Source organism: Nomascus leucogenys, chromosome 3 (assembly GCF_006542625.1).
Source record: "Nomascus leucogenys isolate Asia chromosome 3, Asia_NLE_v1, whole genome shotgun sequence".
NCBI lineage: Eukaryota > Metazoa > Chordata > Mammalia > Primates > Hylobatidae > Nomascus > Nomascus leucogenys.
The window spans coordinates 47,715,466-47,736,801 of record NC_044383.1 but is presented as its reverse complement, the minus strand read 5'-3'; the positions used below and the strand labels follow the sequence as shown (position 1 = coordinate 47,736,801).

The window sequence follows — 21,336 nt, the reverse complement described above, 5'->3', positions numbered from 1 at the left end:
GATGTTAGAATTCTGAAGAGTCAGAAAGAGTGAAGACTCTCTGGATGAACTGTCATTAGTGAGACAATATATCCTTAATGTAGGCTAAATAAATTCTAAAACAATATTCTAGAAGAGACTCCAATCTTCGTGCACTGGTTTGACTTCTTATCCAATACAAAAGCTAATTTTGATGTGTTTCTATATGATAACAAAATCTGATTTAGGTTAATTCTATATGTCCCCTATAGAATTCTTCATATTTTCAGATGGCCCAATCCTTGCTACTACATTCTGGCACACTGTCTTCCACCTGTTGAGATAGGTGTCCAAAAGGACTTAAAATATGAATTGGGCACATTTAACACAGCAGAATATACCAGTTTAAATGAAAAAAAAAGTGATCACTTGTTGTTTATGCATAAGTCTTACCTTTAAGAAGCAATTGACTACATTTATACATATGAATGTATTGATTTATTGTGAATGAGAGAAGGAAAGAAAAGAGAAATGGAAAAAATGAAATTAATATCATTTAGAATAATATTCATTAACTGAAAACAAGTCAATAACTTCTTGCTGTTTAGTATTTAACTACTTCTCATACTCATTTATTGGTTGGCCCTACAGTCTTTTGTCATATTTTTATCCAGACAAGATTGAAACATAAATTAAAAATAACAATAACACATATGTTTATTGTGGCACTGTTCACAATAGCAAAGACTTGGAACCAACCCAAATGCTCATCAATGATAGACTGGATAAAGAAAATGTGGCATATACACACCATGGAATACTATGCAGCCATAAAAAAAGGATGAGTTCATGTCCTTTGCAGGGATGTGGATGAAGCTGGAAACCATCATTCTCAGAAAACTAACACAGGAACAGAAAATCAAACACTGCATGTTCTCATTCATAAGTGGGAGTTAAACAATGAGAACACATGGACACAGGGAGGGGAACTTCACACACCAGGGCCTGTCGGGGGAGGCGGGCGCTAGGGGAGGGATAGCATTAGGAGAAATACCTAATGTAGATGATGGGTTGATGGGTGCAGCAAACCACCATGGCACATGTATACCATTGTAACAAACCTGCACGTTCTGCACATGTATCCCAGAACTTGAAGTATAATTTTAAAAAAATAAAAATAAGAACAAAATCTGTCATTCCTTTGGGCCCTACTGCCCCAAACATCAAGACCTAATTTCAAGAAGCAATGCTAAGTATACAGAGTTCAACGCACATAAAACCAACCTAAAGTCAAAATTTGTAAGAATTTAGAATTCTGTGGAATTAAAATTCTTAAATTTTAATATTTCTTTTCTTGCTTTCTTGGCTGTGCTCCTGTTAGATTTATTTATGTATTTAATTTCTTTAAAAAATAAAACAAGCAAATCCATCCTGCAAGGCAACTTTGATTTATCTTTGTTTGCACAACAAACCAGAGCACTTAACGTAGTTTTTCCCAAACATGAAATACAATATTTACCCATTGGACCCCTTTCTGCCACCAGGGAAAACAGTATTTATTCAATTGCTTGAAAAGTACTGAATAATTTTAAACACTCTATATGTATTTATAAAATAACTAAAATTGTGCTGCTTAATTGGAATTCTTCTGGGCTTTAGCATAAATATTCTATCACTTATTATATACGCACAAATAATAAAATTACATCATTATTAGAGCTCAAAGAAAAAATCCTCTCTCCTCTGTTTTGAAACTACTTTTAAAAACCTCAGATTTAACTATGGATGGATGATTACACACACACACACACAGATGTGCCAAAATTATATGTTAGGAACTTTTCCATGAATTGAAATGTTTATAGAAACGCACTTCCAAGGAATGTTTTTCATTGTATTTGTAATGATTTTTTCACATATTCACCAATTGACGTTACTTTTTTTATTCTATAAAAAATTTTAAAATATTTGTTCTATTATTCTTCCTCTGACATTACCCATTTACAGGAAACTGGCCTGATAAATTAACAGAATGAGGATTTTTGGATTGGACCTGGTTTTAACTCCAAACCCAGGCTCAGGGAGAGGCCAGCATAATGAATCAACGCATGAAGTCTCTTAGCCAGGGACTTAGTCTTTTCTTGGATGAAACAGGGCTTATCTGTGTGAGATTCATTACTGATGCTGGGAAATTGCTAATTTTCATGACTCTAGTTACTGCCTCAGTAAAATGGAAATGCCTTGGTAAAATCATATTGGTAAATAAATTATGATTAACTTTCTTAAAGGAGCTGTCAAAATTAGGTGAGATAATAATGTGTGTAAGGAGGCAGGTGCCAGCTTATTCTGTTTGAGTTTGGGATTTCCCTTGCTCTCCGTCACTGCTTTGAAGACACTCATACTGGGTTTGGTAAAGGGAGTGTTCACAACAAAGCCCCTGGTTGTGCTGTGAAGCATTGTGCTCACGCTGCCTCTAAGGACTTCCCTCTCCAGGGGCTGCTTTCCCTGCACCCTAGAAAGAGTCAGAATATCAGGATTTTCAGATTCATAGACACCCATGCTGCCCAACAGCCAGATTCTAAGCTGTCCATTAAGAGTTCGCCTTGGTCAAATCATATTGATAAATAAATTATGATTAACTTTATTCCAAGCCCAAACCAAAAACAAACAAACAAACAAAAAAGGACCTATAATGCTAATTCCGCCTTTTTCGTGCTTTTTTTCAACTGACAAACTGACGTGCTGGCCTCGTCTCAGGACAGATAAAATGTACACACTAAGATGCTTTCTTTGTCTAAATTGCCCTAGTATTTATTTTGTGCCTCAGCAGTATTTTTTCATTCCCACTTCTGATTCTCTATCAGATTTCTCTCCAACTATGAGGAAGTGGGTTTCTATATCAAGCAGAGAAATCTATGTTGCTAGGATCCCAGAAGACCACCCTTCTTAAATTTTCCCTATAACTCATGGATTCTTTCTGAATTTGTTCGTTACAGAATAGTTTTCCTTATGGAAAAGAACTCACTCCCAGATGCACTAATCCTTTGTGTACAAAACATTTTACAAACATAGAACTGTTATTAGGCTCAATCTGGATGATACAGAAATAAAATAAGCCTTACTACAGGAGCTATTTATAAGGTTCAAAGCTACAACAGGCTAGAGGAATATTAAACTGCTTTGTCACACTGTTTTAGATTTTTGAAATTCCAGAGTTTCAAGAAAGAATTCTCATGGAGATAGTGAGGAAAAGCTGCCTACAGTCCTTAAAGAGACTCATCCCTCTTAACCCAGGCTCAGGGAGAGGCCAGCACAATGAATCAATTTATTAAGTCCCTTAGCTGAGGACTTAGTCTTTTCTTGGACTAAACAGGACTTATCTGTGAGAGATTCATTACTGACTCAAGTGGAAGATTTTACCACAAATATAATCAACTGTCTCATTAATTATTTGCAAGAAGTAGGAAAAACTTACACATATGGAGGTGAAAGTACCAATATGAAATGTGCAGATGAATAATTTTTTAAAAATTAGCCTATAATTATGCAAATATCTGAGATCACATTGTCTTTCTTTTTTTAATAAAAAATGGATCAATATGGAGACATTTGTGCAAATGCTAGATGACAACATAAAATTAATGGCCACTTTTAGATTTACCTGCCCCTTGTGTCATCCTTAATGAGAATGAATCTGCTACCACGAAATGGTCTGTGAGCAAACCAACTTGAAAATGGGGTGAGAAAGTGCCTTTTTATTTATTCTTCCCAATATTTCCCTTCAAATTAAAACTATACCAGCTTTGTCAAGCTTAATTCTAATGCAAGTTTCACAGTCTTCTAGAAAAGCTCTATTAAAGCTCAAAGCTTAAGAGCTCAATAGGTCTGTCTGTCATTGAGTCTTAAAAAACAAACAAAAAAAATTAAGTTCTAACAGCCCCCAAATTGTTTTAATATGCACCTTCTCTTTCCCATCTCTTTTTGTAAATGATAGAAGAAAAATCTGGGGAAAGGGAAATCATTATTTTAATTTCCCAGAATCGTGATCTCTACAAACTGAGATCACAATTTTTTGTATTTTGTGACAATATTTGGTATTTTATATAATTTTATTTTGTATTTTATATAATACAAAATATTTGACAATATTTTGTATTTTATATAATTTGTGCCCAAAAAGTGGCATCTTCATTTGTCCAGGCTGAAGTGTACAAAAGATACTTTGTATACGTCCAAACAGTTCAATTCCTTAAAAGATCACAGAGCATAGCCTAAGCAAGAACAGGTCCCACTTATAGACTACAACCTGCGCTTGAGGAGCTCAAAGGCAGGAGGTTAAAAAAGAACCAGAAACGCAGTGTCTGAATGTCTGCAGAAGACACTGATCCTGAGTTGTAAGTCATTTCACATTTGTTTTAGAAATCATGGTGTCTGCTTATGTACAGGTGGTGGGTTTCCAAACAACTGAAAGCCCCTTCACTGAGCCTATGTAATTCTAAGACACTGTCACTTGTTTCAAGTGATAGCTCTTAAGCTATTACTGAGCATTGTTTTGAGAATATATTCAAGAGGGGTGAGAGGAAGGGAAAATACTACTGAGGTTTGGGAGGAGGGCACTGAGAGAGAAAAATATGGTGAACAGGAAACTCAGGTACTCCAAGAACAAAATCAACCTATGGCTGAAATCTCCAGGCTAAGTAAATGCCAATTTAATGAGAAGGACAACAATGTGCAGGGACTAATATTTGGGTATCCAGAATTTACTGAGGCAGTAGAGGGTGGAGTTTAAGAGTATCAGTTCTATAGACACTGGCTCTACCCTGAATACCTGTGTAGTTTTCTTTATCTGTTTGGCCTTAGTATTCTTATCTGTAAAATGGAAATGATGTTATAATAGTACTTACTTTACGAATTTTTGTTGAGAATAAGTTAATACGTCTACAGTATTTTGAACACGGCTTGGCACACACTCAATAAATTTTTACTAACATATTATTTCGTTTATTTCTAATTACGGTCCTTGATAGTGGGAGGGTTTACTACGTTTTTTATTGCGCCTAAATGTAAAGAATCTTGCCTATGATAATATTAGGTTGGTGCAAATGTAATTGAAGTTTTGGCATTGTTGAAATTTGCCATTTGATATTGGAATACATTCTTAAATAAATGTGGTTATGTTATACATCATTTTATGCTTTTTTGCTAATGACTTATTACTTTATGATTTTTTGCTAATAGCTTATTACTTTATGCTTTTGTGCTAATGGCTTATTACTTGCTGTTTATTTTATGCTTATTTTAGACTATGGAAATGATGTTAGACAAAAAGCAAATCCAAAAGATTTTTCTTATTTGAGTTTGAAGTGGTTCCCAAAGCAGCAGAGACAACTTGAAACGTCAACAACACATTTGGCCCAGAAACTGCTAATGAATGTACAGTGCAGTGGTGTTTCAAGAAGTTTTGCAAAGGAGACGAGAACCTTGAAGATGAAGAACATAGTGGCTGGCCATCAGAAGTTGACAAGGACCAGCTGACAGTAATCATCTAAGCTGATCCTCTTACAACTACACAAGAACTTGCCAAAAAACTCAACAGTCATTTGTCATTTGGAGCAAATTGGAAAGGTGAAAAAGATCAATAACTGGGTGCCTCATGAGCTGAGAGAAAAAAAAAATCATCATTTTGAAGTGTCGTCTTTTCTTATTCTGTGCAACAACAATGAAGCATTTCTCGAATTGGTTCGTGACATGAAATGAAAAGTGGATTTTATCCAGCAACCAGTGATGATCAGCTCAGTGGCTGGACAAAGAAAAAGCTCCAAAGCACTTCCCAAAGCAAACTTGCACCAAAAAAAGTCATGGTCACTTGGTGGTGGTCTGCTGCCAGTCTGATCCACTGAAGCTTTCTGAATCCTGGCATAACCATTACATCTGAGAAGTACACTTGGCAAATCGATGAGATGCACTGAAAACTGCAATGCCTGCAGCTGGCATTGGTCAACAAAAAGGGCCCGATTCTTCTCCATGCAACGCCTGCCCAAGCATTGCACAACCAATGTTTCAAAAGTTGAATGAATTGGGCTAAGAAGTTTCGCCACGTCTGCCGTATTCACCTGACCTCTTGTCAACTGACTACCATTTCTTTAAGCATCTCGACAACTTTTTGCAGAGAAAATGCTTCCACAACCAGTAGGACGCAGAAAATGCTTTCCCAAGAGTTTGTCAAATCCCTAAGCATGGATTTTTATGCTACAGGAATAAACAAGCTTATTTCTCATTGGCAAAAATGTGTTGATTGTAATGGTTCCTATTTTGATAAATAAAGTTGTGTTTGAGCCTAGTTATAATGATTTAAAGTTCATAGTCAAAACTGCAATTACTCTTGCACCAACCTATCATATACCTATAAATGGTGAAACCAGGATTTAAACCCGGGCACTCTTCATATTAATAAGTCATACAAATACTTAAAATATTTGAAATATATTTTGTACTTTCATCTTATGTCCTAGATAAGTGGTTCTCCAAGAATGATCTCCAGACTAGCTGCATGAGCATCAGCTGAGAACTTAAAAATGCACATTTTCTGGCCGCATTCCAAATCTATCATTAAAAATGGATATTACAAGGGCACCTCTGTGCAGTTACTTTCTCTTTCCTTAGAGGATATGACAACTTAGGCAAGATCTTCACAGAATATCCTATAGGAAAGGCAAAAACACTAGGACATATGTTTAGTCAACATTGTGGGGAATTTTACCTTGAAGATTTTGAACAAAACAAAGGTGATATTCTAGGATAGTAAAATTTCAGACTTGCCGAGGCACAGGGATCATTTGATTAGCAATTTTCCAGCTGATGTGAGGCAGCTCTCCTCACTGATCTAGGCCCAGTTCTCTCATCAGTAGAATGAATAAACTTTCACACTCCTCACAACTTTGTATTCTACTCAACAAACTCTAATTCTCTCCCTGACTACACTTTTACAAATATGATAAAATACAATTAAAATATCAAAATAAAGTGCCTGTTGGATTGAGTTATTAAAAAAATGAAACCAGATTTTTAAATTGGATCAAAGAAGGAAAAGCTTGTAAGGGCTTTAGAAATTTTATTTCTAAAAGATTGAAAATAAAGGTATATAGTTAGAATATAGACAAAGGTTTATATAATATTGAATTAATAATCTAAGTAAGTTGCCTTTGTGGAAAGGAACAACGAAAATATTACTAAACTACCCTCACTTTAGTTTACTGTAGTAGGGAGCTGCCATTAGAAAACAAACTATGAACTAGAGTCCAGGTAAGGTGTAATACTCAGGCTAGAGATTCCGAAACCTGAGTTTTAGTCTAAGCTCTGTTTTTTACTGGGTATGAGCTTATTTTGGCCTCTTTGAGACTTAGTTGCTTCAGCTATAAAATGTGCAGAGAAATTAAATGACATCACATCTTAGATTTTTCTAAATCTAAAATCATTTAATCCTTGTTGATTCATCAGACCACAGAGGTGATGATGCATCATTATGTAGATCCCATCCAGTGGCAGGTGAGGCAGAAACCACAAAATGAGAAAAATGTAAAGCAATTAAACAGAAGTTTCAGAAAAGTTTGGTTGAAGTATGGCCCATAGGCAGAAGTCAAGGGGTGATCTCAACATAAAATTGTCTTCCTAGTCAAGGCCATTCTGATATCAAATGAAAGTATAAACTTTCAATAACAAAGTCATACTTTTTTTAAGGGAAGATCACTTACATTCATAATATGTATATATAAATAGGTAGCATATTTATTTAACAATATGTTGGATATATCTATATACAAGCATTATTGTTTTAGAGAATAAGGGAAAAGCACATGTGGACTTGGGGCTCACTCCCTAGTAATGGAGATAAAGAATAAGGAAGCTTTACACAGCACTAAAATCTGGCAGGATTTTTAGAATGGAAATTATGGAATAAGGAGGGATCATCAAAGCAGCTCTATGACTTGCCAAGGGCCCACCCATCATCTTGATCCGTTGTATACGGATGCTACAAGGCCCCCATAGAGGGACATCAGTTTTGGACTTTGGTTATAAATCACCTCCCAGGAATGAGGGCTTCCTGGCAAAGATTTACCCTTCTTGTTAAAAGGGGCCAAACCATATAATAAGTACTTTTAAAATTGAACAACACCTTCAAGTTCTTTAACAGTTGGAAAGTCAGGTGGGAACCAAATTATCACCAAAAATCTTCAAAGTCTGTGAACTTTACAATTATTTGTATTGAAAATATAATGTAAAGCTCAGTGGTGAATACTATTATTGCCCCCATTCAACTCAAGGAAGGGAAATCAGACATTTATAAGAGTTTTGAGAGATATCAGATTCTCTTTTCCACTATGGCAGGCATACTTGATGTGTCATCACATCTTAGATCACTCTGGAAATGCATCCATTCAAATGGAGGGGAGTCTCTTGAGATAATCTTTATTAAGAGGGGCCATGGAGCATCTAAGGAGATGAAAGAGTACCTGTGACTGGGACAAGGGAGGATGAGAGAATAAAGAAGGAGAAGATGGAGAGTGAGCAGTATCGGGGCAGGCAGGGCTTGGAAGACAATGGTAAGAACTAGGTAGGCTTTCTCCTAGGAGTGATGGGAAGATATGGAAAGGTTTAACGCAAGAGGGATGACATGAGCACATCTGTCTTACGAAGTGGATAAAGAAAATATTTTCTGAGGGTGAACAGGATCTACTGTGTAGCTTAAATTCCAAAAAGCCCCTGCCGTCTCTCCGATTTGTCAGTGAAGCAAGTAATATAAATCAGCGTCCACCATTATCATTGTCTTCATCAGCTTCATAGTTTAGGGACAAAAGAAAACCTAGTTTCTACAAGTAAACCCCAATGGTCACACAGCTACATACTAATGCTCCTCTGGGTATAAATACCAGTGTTAATAGCAGTAACAGAGAATATGCTCAGAGAAAAAGCAACACAGATTAACTCTGGCAGTTATTTGGCTCATTTTTCAGAATCTGTCTTAAAAACAACAGTAGTTTTTAGTAGCCAAAGATGACAGACAATGCTGGCAACTGGAAAAATCATGGTTTGACTTATAGCAATCATGCCATGCTTAGTAGCACTGCCCTTTGAATACCTTTTTTTTTTTTTTCTATGATCTGGATAGAAACATCTGTGTTTACATCAGGGAATCTGAAATACAGGCACAAAAGAGAAATGACTAAATAGAATTAAAGAGCCAGAATCACAGTTTGATGTGGCATCTAATAGCAAAGAGGAGGCCAAACCACATGACTGGGAGTTACAAAATGGGTAAATACAATGGAATAAAAATAAAACCCAACTTTGACAATAAAGAAAAACTCTTGCTTGTTAGCAGTGCATTTATATGCCTGGTGTGTCCCCTTTTCTCCTCCTCCAAACTTATGTGTTTATTCAGAAAAATGAGGAGAAACAGTGGCACGGCAAGATAAGAAATGATAGAGAGCCACTCATTTTTTAGCCTGTGGCAGCTCCTGAAATTCCTCAGTTGGGAAGGCATTGGGATGTACAACAGAGACCCCTACCGAAAAGAACTCTGATAATTTGCATGATCCTTTGCTAGAGTTTTCATTTTTTTAATAGCATCGCCATTGCTTTACCCCTTTAACTCATTTACAAAGTATAAAGTATAAGGTATCTATAACAGAAAAATGTAGATGCAAGTTTTATTTAGCAAACATCCCCCTCTTCACAGACTGCTTTAAAGCACTTAAAGTCAATATTTTTGTAATCTTAAGTAAGCCTTCCTATACATGCAGTGATGTTTCTGTTTTTGTTTTTTGAGACAGGGTCTCTCTCTGTTGCCGAGACTGGAGGGCAGTGGTGGGATTTCAGCTCACTGCAGCCTCAACCCACCAGGCCCAAGTGATCCTCCCACCTCAGCCTCCTGAGTAGCTGAGGCACATGCGACTGCACCTGGTAATTTTTCTGTTTTTCTATTTTTTGCAGAGACATGGTTGCACCATGTTGACCAAGCTGGTTTCGAACTCCTAAGCTCAAACAATCCGCCCACTTAGGCCTCTCAAAGTGCTGGGATTACAGGCCTGAGCCACTATACCCAGCCGAAGTCAGAAAGAAAAAAGTGGATTGGCTTGACTATAAAAAAAAAAAAACTTCAAAGTTTTATATGATGTAAAAGAAAGATAAGCAATTTTTTAGAGAGCAACAACAAACAGGGAGATAAAAGTAATTCTGAAGTTACAGTAAAACAATTAATTTTGGTCTTCTGAGTTTTTTATAGTATCTATCATTGAGGCGATTATGCCATCTCTTAATAGCCTTGAAAAATAAATGGTACCAAGTATAGCTAACCTGGGGATGTGAAGAAGGAATTAATATTATTCACTCTTCTAGCTTTTGGAGCTCAGAAAAACACACTCCAAAGGAAGGCCTCAGAAGTCCTTTCTTTCTGACCTTCTCCTGCCTCCTATCTCTGGCTTCTCATTCTCCCCTGAGGCAAGCCATAGAAACTAGAATTCCTCTTCCCCAAAGCAGGTCAGAGAGACAGACTCCTTTTTCCCCCAAAAGCCATCCATAAAGCCTAAAAATATTATTTTAACCTTCCCCTGCTTTTCTGTTTGACAGCTGTCATACAGAAATTAAGATTCTCATTCCAAAGGAGTCCAACCTCATACCTGGAAGGAAGAAATGCTACAACAGAGAGGCCAAGAAGAATCTGAACAGACAAGCCTTGCTAGTTTTCCTCACTTAGGCCACTATCATTAGAGCACACTCCTTTCATTCAAGCACAATTCTGTCGCTGCCCATTCTTCATTAAACCTAAGGATAAAAATGCAGTTTTCCCCTGTATCGTCAGGACTTCATTCAGAAGGCTCCTGTGTTGTCTTAATTTTTAATTAAATAAATCTGTAATGCCTTTCTCTTGTTAACCTGTCTTTTTATATAAGTGTGTCATCCATGACCCTCACAATGGAGAGAAAAGGGATGGTACCCTTTCCACCCCTACATGGCTTCATGGATGTGTGACTTGTACCGAAGCATAGGACCTGCACTTACAAGGTTCCTACATTTGATTTAATGCTGTGCTGTCAAGGTCTTTAATTTTTTATCAATTTGTGAAAGAGGTCCTGATTTTCATTCTTCAATGAGTGCTGAAAATTATGTACTGGCTCTGTACTCACTGTTCTATAAAGTGCCTATCTACAAAGCAGTTAAGTTTTGTGCCAAAGAAGAATACAAGGATATTTAAGAAATAACCCTAGTTGTAAACAGCTTATAGTCTAGAAGTAGAAATAAGCTTAAGGTCAAATTATAAGAAAACAAAGCAGACAATAAAACACATGGCAGAGATGAAGCTCCAGAGGAGGGAAGAGGTTACTTCTCAGTGTAAGGAGGTAAGTATACATGGAAAGGCAGCTTTTAGTTGGATCCAAAAAGCAGAGAAGGATTTGAACATTGACAGTGATGGAGGAGAGGGGCAGGCAGAGAGGGGGTGTGCTGTGAAAAAGCACAGGGAAGGCACGGGTACATGGAATTGTTTGGTTTGCAGGAAGTGAGAAGAATCCAGGCTGAAAAACCTTGCTGTTTTTGGCTATAGGAGGGCCTTGAATGTCCAACTAATGAGGCTGTAAATAATGCAACAGGAACTGTGAGCCATTGAAAAAGTTATAGAGAGAGAACCAGTTGGTCACAGTTGTAATTTAGGAAGATTAAAGCTGGCCTCAGGCAAGGATGGTCATCCTGTCACCTCTCTGGACTCCCGGCCCAGTCCTACATTCACAAACAATGGGAACTTGATGTTTTATGGAGTAGCCAGATGGAAAGTGACATCCAAGTCAGCAACCACCTCTTTTTTTATTCAGCCAGTTAAACTCTGCCAGCTCTATTCTGACCAAAAAAAATGTTCACTTACTTTGGAGAGCCAATTTTATTGTTTAAGATTTGAATTTGAACACACACACACATAAATACATGCGCGCACACAGAGTGAGACATCTCCATCTCCTGAAATAGTGCCACTAGAAAGAGTTCTTGTTAGAGTCATTTGAGATAGCATTGGCACTCAGTCCATTTTCTTGGAAAAACAAACTTATGGAAGCTAAAATCAACATCGTAAGTGTCCAACGCTTAGGTATGTGAGATGAATAATGGACTGTATTCTATAGGTTAGCATTTCATTGATTACCAGTTGTGATCTTTATCAGAGCTGCACCAGAAGAAATCAATAGCTCTTGAACTATAAGTTAAGGCTTAAAATGAATATTCATTCACTCTCTCTATCTTTCATCATACACACACAACATACATATAAACACATATATATCAACACATACATATATATATCACCCAATATAGAAGGCACCTGAATAATTTAATTTCCTTGAAAACTATATTAAATTTCAAATAGGAATTTACATTTCTACCTCTTCTAAGTGTTTCTTCGTCCAACCACATTGAGAAAAAAAATCAACACCCTGCTGACAGTAATTTTTCAATATATTATTACTTGATATCAAGTTAGAATTCTATTACCCCTTTAGCATGAATATAAAAGGTCTTATATGGAAATAAAAATATATAAAAGATGAAGCAGTAAGAAAATAAATTAACCACAAGAAATATCCAAGTAAGGAATATTAAAAATTGCATCTTAAGAAAATTCAGTAGATACCTATTAAGATGTATCACTAAAGCAAAATGTGAATTTGACTTTTTAGCTTCATTTTAACAATTTATTCACCAAAAATGAAAAGCAAAACAAAGAAGTTAAACATTCTACCTATCAAAAATGAAATCTTAATTAGCAGCATACTCATTATATACTCATATAACTTGTGTATTACTATTTAATAATGGCTCTGTTTTCAAAAGAAAAGTAATTTTAAAAATAAGTGCTTTTTAAAAAGTCATGAGAATTGTCAATATTCTTTTCAATTATAAGATAATATATTTTCGTTAAAATAAACTTAGAGACAAAAAAATTCATTTCAGTGAGTATCAATGTATTCCTAAGAAATAAAAAGCTGGTTTTTATTCTAATGTCCATCCCATATTGAGTTATTATGATAATATATAATATAAAGGAAAGAAAAGCTTTTGATATTTCAGAACTGTAGCATAAAATGAATTTTATTTGGGAAATTAAGCTCAGGATTAAAGGATAATAAGCTATTTCTTGGAACTTTTTCATCTTAGTCATCTGACCTTTCATATGGAAACTCACACAAGGGATGACTCAGCCTTACAGTGTGAGTCTGTTTAGAAGTGTCATAAATATATTAACCAATAAATAGTTGAAGATGTATTCAATATCCTTTTTTGTTCAAGCACATTTTTATTTGTTTCTCTGAGTTGCTCACTTCTATGAGAGAATGGCTTAATACATGTCATGAAACTCTGAAGTTCTGACTTAACCATACGTCATGGAAAATGGCACCAGAAATATAAAGAAGCTTGTTCGAAGTCTTACATCTCTACAGATTTATCACCAGAAAGCTTATTCGAAGTCTTACATCTCTACAAATTTGTAGACTATTATGACTGAGAGAAAGGCAAAAAGTCTTCAGGGTGCTGCATTTCAGATAATAGGCTAAAAGGAAAGTAAACACTCTCACGAGAGAAAAGAAAGCATCCTACCTTTTTAAAAATTCCATATACTCGGTATGCTTGATGAGTCCTGTCCTCATCATTATTGTTTGAAAACATTGTCGATCAATGGCCCAGAGTTTTACATTTACAAGAGCTGGAGAAAAATAAAAGGGAAACAAACAGGGAAAAATTAATCAGAGAATTTCAACTGTGAACAACATCCTGCAAAGGAGATGAGCTATTCATGAGAAGCATGAAAATGATTGACTTTTTACAAACATTTAAAGCTAATATCACAATGCTATCCCATTTCATTAAAAAAGTCCTATATGTTTACAGGCAAAATGTAGTTCATAATCTTCCATACTAGCATTATTACCTACTAGGAAGATTCCTGTTGCCCTTGCTCTATGACCCTTGGGGGTTGATAGTGTCTAAACCCACATAGAAAGCATTTTGTAATTCGAGCCTATATATGAAGAAAATAGCGCGAAGAAAAAAGAGGTTCACAAGTAATAATAAACCCTAGTAATCACCCAGCATGGTGTTAATGACTCATATGATAATATTTTAATTATAAAAAGTAGAAGTAAAATTTCAATTTTCAGGCTTAGGGGAGAATTTATATAACAGAAATAATAGTTACACAATGACTTCCACACAAAGCTCGTTTTACAAATTGAAATCTGTGCCCAAAGTTGCCACGTGGTAGTTTTAGTAGACATGTTTGTTGAATTTTAATTTATTCTCTTATGCACCACTATCTTTGACAATGCATAATTAAATGTTGAAGCTGAATACCCCACAACTTCACCATTTGATCTATTAAGCACATGACTAAGAGAAGTTTAAAAGACAAATGTTACAGTGTGTAACACTTTTAAAATGAGCACATTAAAAATCTTGGTTATTATATTGGTGTGATGGCATATGAGAGATTTATTATTCTCTTTACTTTTATATATGTTTTCAAATTTTCATGACATAAAATATTTTAAGCTAGCAAATGAACTAAAAAAAACAATTCATATATCACAGTCATGGGGTATGTAGTCTGAGGAAGAGCTTTGAATAGGGCCAGGATATAGTTAATTGAGCCAAACATAGAAAGACAGAAGAGTGCAATTCTCTCTGCTTCACAGTTCTCAAGACTAAGCCCAGTGAATGTGATGGATCATGATTTGGGAGTGAAGGAGGAGAAAAAAAGTTATCAGAGGAATTAGGACATGTGTGTGCCTTGTGGGGAGGAGCTAGAAGTTACACACAAAGGAACAGGGGAGAAGGAAGATAAGAGGAATGGATATTGTACTCCAGAGTAAAGCCATCTTTGAATTGTATCTATTTTTTTCTTGCAAAATTTAAGCTGCAAAACTAGAATATGACTCCTCCCTTGGCCAACTCTATATTAAAGAAAAAACAAAACATGCTCACTGAAGTAGAAATAGAACAAAGCAGCCGGAACTTGCGTGTGCATGGCTCCATTCTAAATGTTTTTTACAAATGACACTTCATCAAAAACAAAGGTAGTGCAGGTATCCGTCAGCCAGATTCTAATACATCTGCTGCCTCCAGACTCTTTTCCACAATACCCTTTTACTGGAGACAAATAGTAAGACTGGATGATATAGCCACAAAGAACTTGGGAAATCAGGAGAGGATTCCTAAGAGTTGGAACAGGAAGTGGGACCTTAAAAAGTGGTGGGAGTTGAGCTACAAAAGAGGTGGGCAAAGAGTAACTGGGTGAGGAAAGTACATAAACAAGAGCACAGTTGGAAATGAGCTGAGGAGTCTACCAGGAAAAGAGACTGAAATGGCTGAGATTTCCGTAGTGTTGCTGCATGGTTTGGGGGTGGCGCATGCACACGCACACGTATTTACTGTGGCCAAGCGATCTGCAGCATTTTAAATCTGAGTTCGCACCTCAAGCCCAGGCATTGACCCTGGTCCCTTCCTGTCCTATGAATTGCTGCTTTTTTCTATCTGTTTCTCTCCTTGGTGCTTAGCATGTGTTAATATTGTTATTTCTCTCCTAGGTCTGTATCATGTTTCCTTATATAAATTTGTATATTCCTTCAGAGAAAAGTCCCTGTCTCATCTCTTATAATCTCTGCTCCTCCACTAGAAATTAGCATTTCATTTGGTAGGCATTAGGCAAATTCGTTAATAAACTTTATGGACATAAAGTTCACCTGCAAAAAACCCACAAAATAATTTAAGCCTACGTAGCGTCTGATGCCCATCAAAATATCTAAACTGAATGTATCAGATTTCATTATCTATGTCTTGAAAAATGACTTTAAAAAATAAATTGACAGAATTCAATAATTTCATTTTACTTTTTGGTTCCTGTTTACATGGGCTATTAAAATGTCTGTAGGTAAAACTGTAGTTCAGATATTTTGCATGATAATAAACATGGCTTGATGAGATTGCAAATTTGTCCATGACCTTGGGCATGATACCTAAACCTTTTTTATATTTAGCTTTGGCCAACATACATATTAGTCAAGTCAGCTTTTTACAGATGGACAAGCATGACTAATAATCACCTTGACTTATTATCAAAAACATGGTTATATTAGAGTTGTGATTAACATGTTGCTTTTTAACTAGCCTGCTGGAGTGTAAATCTATTGCTTCCATAACTTACAGAGACCATTCAAAAATATATCTCTTCATTCACCTTTGATCTTAAGTGATGTGTTAATCTCTATAGGGAATAAGTATTTCACAAATACAATTCCTGTGATTTTCATGATGATTACTGTTGAACATTTAAGTCTAAAGGGTATAAAGCTGAGACAGTGCTGGGAAGTGATTTTCCTTTTTGTTCAAGTATATATCTAAAATTCTTTGCTGAAGTGTGTATCATTTTCTCAGGTTAGGGTCACATACATCCCACTCAGTGGAAAATAAACTCCCATTACTCTGAGACCTCTAAACACACACGTACATTGAGAACAACTTCAATGCATGAAACAGTTGGCCTTCATTTAGGGGACACCAAGATTACAGAGGAAGGAGCCATAAAATCGTGCTAGACTAAGAGACCACAAATCTGGATTTGGCTTCAGTTCTTCTACTGAGGAATTCATCTGTTGTTCAACTCAAATTCTGGAAGAATATTGGGAAAGCAAATGTAAGTATAATGCACTTATAGACTCAAATATTTATTCAGCTCATATTTATTTTATACCAATATGGCAAACACCGGTGCTAGATCTAAGGGATAGAAAACAAATTCACAGTCCCTGCCCTCAAGAAACTTGTGATCTAGTACAGAGGTAGACAAACTATTATCCATGCCAAATCTGGCCCATGGTCTGTTTTTGTACAGTCTACTGGCTAAGAATGGGTTTTGTATTTTTAAATCGTTGAAAAATTTAAAAAGAAGCATATTTCGTGACACATGAGAATTGTATGAAACAATTTTCTGTGTCCAAAAATAAATTTGTGTCCATAAAAGTCTTAGTGGAACACGGCCATGCCCATTCATTTACATATTGTCTCTGGCTGAACTGAGTAATTGCAACAGAGACCATATGTACTGCAAAGCCTAAAATATTTCCTATCCAGCCCTTTACAGAAAATACTTGCTGTTTCCTGGTCTAGTACAAGAGAAAAACAAATGAAGAGATAAATGCTACCACGGGGTAAGTTTCTGGGGCTGTGAATACACAAAAAAGGCAACGCATACTTTCCGTGGGGAGGAGCTGAGAAGAGATGATTAAAGAAGGCTTTGCAGAAAAGAATCATCTAAGCTAGGATGCTACACCCAGGGTTAGGGACTGAATATCTGTGTCCTCCCAAAATTCAAACGTTGAAGCCCTATCCCCAATGTGATGCTATCAGAAGGTGGTTGCCTTGGGATGAGACCAGATTTAGATAACATCATGAGGGTAAAGCTCATATGATGGGATTAGTGTCCTTAGAAAAAGAGGATCTCCCTCTCTGAATGCAAGCACCAAGAAAAGGCCACGTGAGGACCTAACCAGGAATAGGGGCATCAGCGAGAAGCCAGCCTCTCTGGTACCCTTATCTTGGGCTTCTAGCCTCCAGAACCGTGAGAAATAAATGCTTGTCTTTTAAGCCATCCAGTCTATGGTACAGATGGTTCTTGATTTACGGTGGTCCCACTTAAAAATTTTCAACTTTGCAATGGTGTGAAAGTGATATGTATTCACTAGAAACTGTACTGCAGTAAAGTATTCAATATATTACATGAGATATTCAACACTTTATTATAAAATAGGCTTTGTGCTACATGATTTTTCCCAACTGTAGGCTGATGTAAGTGTTCTGTGCATGTTTAAGGTAGGCTAGCCAAAGCTATGATGTTTGGTAGATTGAGTGTTTAAATGCATTTTCAAGTTACAATATTTTCAACTCATGCAGGTTTATTAGGATATAACCCATTGCAAGTCCAGGAGCATCTGTATTTGTTACAGTAGTCCGAACTGACTAAGAAATCTGGCATCCATGGAGCTCCAAAACATCTGTCAATGGAACTCAAGAGATTCTTGAACATGAGGGAGAAAAAACAGCACCCTTATTTTTACTATAACTGATATTTGGCATTTCTTCTTATGATTATAGAAATTTGAGCAACAAACCACAGTATGATTTGTTACCAATAGAAACAGTGGCTATTTTTATATCCTATATTTGCTGCAGATATCTTAATATAATTTACATTCATCACTACTTCAAAATTATGGCAGTTACTAGAGCTGACTCTAAATCTTAGTTTTAATAAGTTATTATATCACAATTCATCATTAAATGTCATCACTGTATTTCAATATAAATGATTTTCTTTGTTATCCTATGTATTTTATTTCATGTCTTTAAAGAGATTACTCTTAGAGGAGTCCATATGCTTCACCAAACTGACAAATAGGTCCTTGACACCCACACACAAGATTAAGAGCCCCTACTCTAAGCAAGTCCTGGAGGAAAAATTAGGTCAGAGAAAGAGGTAGTGGGAGTGGCAATGGCAGGGCTAGTACTTAGCTGGTCTGTGTCCCTAGGGTCATGCCAGTTGCTAACACATCAAAATACTTTTATACTATTTAGTAAACAGCCATTTCCCTGAGTTCACTAACAGCCCTTCCCAGCCTTTCCCCCAGTATCTCCTAGGATCCCCACAGTTCAGTAACTAAAGTGTCAATATTGAGCTCAACAGTGTCCTCACAGACCTTGCTCCAGAATCAAGTATGCCATGGGGATTGCTAGATATTTTTGAGGTTATCCTACCACCACCACAACTACCACCACAAGTGTTTTCCAAAATGAGGAGTCTCGTTGTATATATAAAGAAGAAAAGGTGTCCCTTGGAGGAAACTCCAAGTGGTCCAGGGATGCTGAGATGCTAGGAGGTAGTCAGAGGTGAGACAGAAGTGATAAGGAAAGCAACAATGGTTAGATGGCAAACGCTCTTGTGTGCCTTGATGAGGAGTTATGACTTGATCCTGAGGCCAATGAAGAGGGGGGCACAGAAGGGTTTAAAGCAAATGATTCCCTTCAGAAAGATTTTGCTAGTAGTACCTAATGGTGCACTGGAGGAGGACAGGACTCAGGGAAGAAAGAAAGATGTAGAAATAGAGACAGAGTCAGAAATGGAGATAGAGATAGAGACAAGACAGGGACAGAGATTAGTTAGCAGCTCTTGGAATTATTCAGGTGGGTGGACCTTGGTAGTGGCAAAGAAGCTAGAGAGGTAGATGAATTTGAAAGATTTTAAGGATCTTAAACAGATAGGAAAAGTCAGGTAGAGGGAAGTTGACCCTAATATTCAACTTTCTAGCCTAGACATACAAGTGAAAATAAAATAGTGGAATAATGAATGCTGCATTCATATTATTCAAAAGTGCAGACAGCATTGTATTAGCAAAATTACCCCATTTTAAGGGGTGAGAACCATGCACATTATAAACTAATCTAAGTGACTTTCAATGAGCAAAATTAGCTTGTAATTGTCTTTTACTTTCTACATTATAGATATATAACTATTATCTTCAAAGTATTTTCTAATGCTTTCAAAATTTTCCTTGCTATAATAAAAAAGCATAATTATCTTAAAAACATTCTGAAATCACATGGTCCTACAGATATTTATAGTCTAGAAATAAATGTATCCGGCTGTGAGTCCCAGGACAAACACCTTAACACTCAGATAGCTTTGGGAATGTTAGGAGGCCAAGATGAAGCTTCACAAATATTATGAAATGTCAGCCAAGTAAATTTTATGTTTTGGGAAAAATGTTTCCTTTCATCAAAGTTGGCCAAGAAGATAAATGTATATGACCAATAAGGATATAAAAACGATGTCCAACACCACTAACCTTAGCGTAATACCAATCAAAATCACCATGAGATAGCACTCCACACCCATTAGGATGGCTATTATTTTATTTAAAAATATAAAATAGTAAGTGTTGGTGATGATGTGGATAAATTGGAACCCTTGTGCATTGCTGGTAGGAATATAAAATGGTGCAGCCACTGTGGAAAATGATATGGTGGTTCCTGAAAAAATTAAACATGGGATCACTATATGATTCAGAAATTTTACTTCTGAGTATACACCCCAAATAACTGAAAGCAGGAACACAAACAGATATTTGTGTGTCAATATTCACCGCAGCATTATTTACAATAGCTGAAGATTAAAACAACCCAGATGTCCTTCAAGGGATGAATAAGTAAACAAAATGTGGTGTATACATACAATTAAATAGTATTCAGGCTTGGGAAAAGAATGAAATTCTGATATGTGCTATAACATAGATAAACATTGAAAACATTATGCTAAGTGAAATAAGCCACATACAAAAAGACAAATATTGTCTGATTCCACTGATATGAGGTCCTAGAATAGTCAAATTCACAGAGGTATAAAGTAGAATAGTAGTTACTGGGGCCTGGGAAGGAGTGGGGAAATGAAGAGCTACTCTTTAATAAATTCAGTGTTTCAGTTTAGGATGATGAAAAAGTTATGCAGATGAATAGTGATGATGGTTGCACAATGTGAATGTACTTAAAGGCACTGATTGATTGTACACTTCAGAATGGTTAGGATGATATATTTTAGATATACATAAAAAATAAAAGTTTATTACTTATGTATTTTATTTATATATTTATATATTAGATATTTATATATAACATATAAAATAATAAAATATTATATTTAATATTAAATACATATAACATATTTATCTATATATATTTATAGATAATGTATAATGATATAATAAATTATAATCTGTATATTATAAATATAGTATAAATATATTACATTATAAAATAAAATATAATATATAATAATATAATACAGATATATAATATATATTTTATTATATATTTTCTTACATATACAATAAAATTTATCATCCTAACCATTATATATATATAAGTAAAAAATATATATTTTATTACAATAAACAAAAGTGATCAAAGATATTTACTTGGCTAGATAACTAAATAAATTGTGTTTCATGCTTTGTTTTACTTTTCATAAGTCTCACATCGGTATTTTTTTTTTTTTTAATACTCAGATACCTAGAGTTTTTAAGGCACAATTCAAATTCCATAAGCAGGAACTGGTGACATTCCCCATGTCTTCCCCAGCTTCAAGCCTGCCTCTACCCCTCCAGATTAAAGCTTGTTTTACTCCATGACTTTGTTCATGATAGGTCCTCAACCTGGAATGACTTTCCAACCACTTGTCTTCTAAAACTCCCACATAAGCTTACAAGACTCAAAGCAAAGATAGTTGTATTAGTC

At 35.7% G+C, this 21,336-nt stretch overlaps 1 protein-coding gene across 2 annotated transcripts in view; it reads right to left on the bottom strand.

Annotated features, from left to right (window-relative positions):
* Positions 1-21,336, bottom strand: part of PRKG1 (protein kinase cGMP-dependent 1) — a 1,320,572-nt gene that overhangs the window by 484,567 nt on the left and 814,669 nt on the right. For both annotated transcript variants that reach the window (XM_003255150.4, XM_003255149.3), the window contains exon 4: positions 13,597-13,702. In XM_003255150.4, the coding sequence (XP_003255198.1) occupies positions 13,597-13,702 (106 nt within the window). The remainder of the gene's footprint in view (positions 1-13,596; positions 13,703-21,336) is intronic.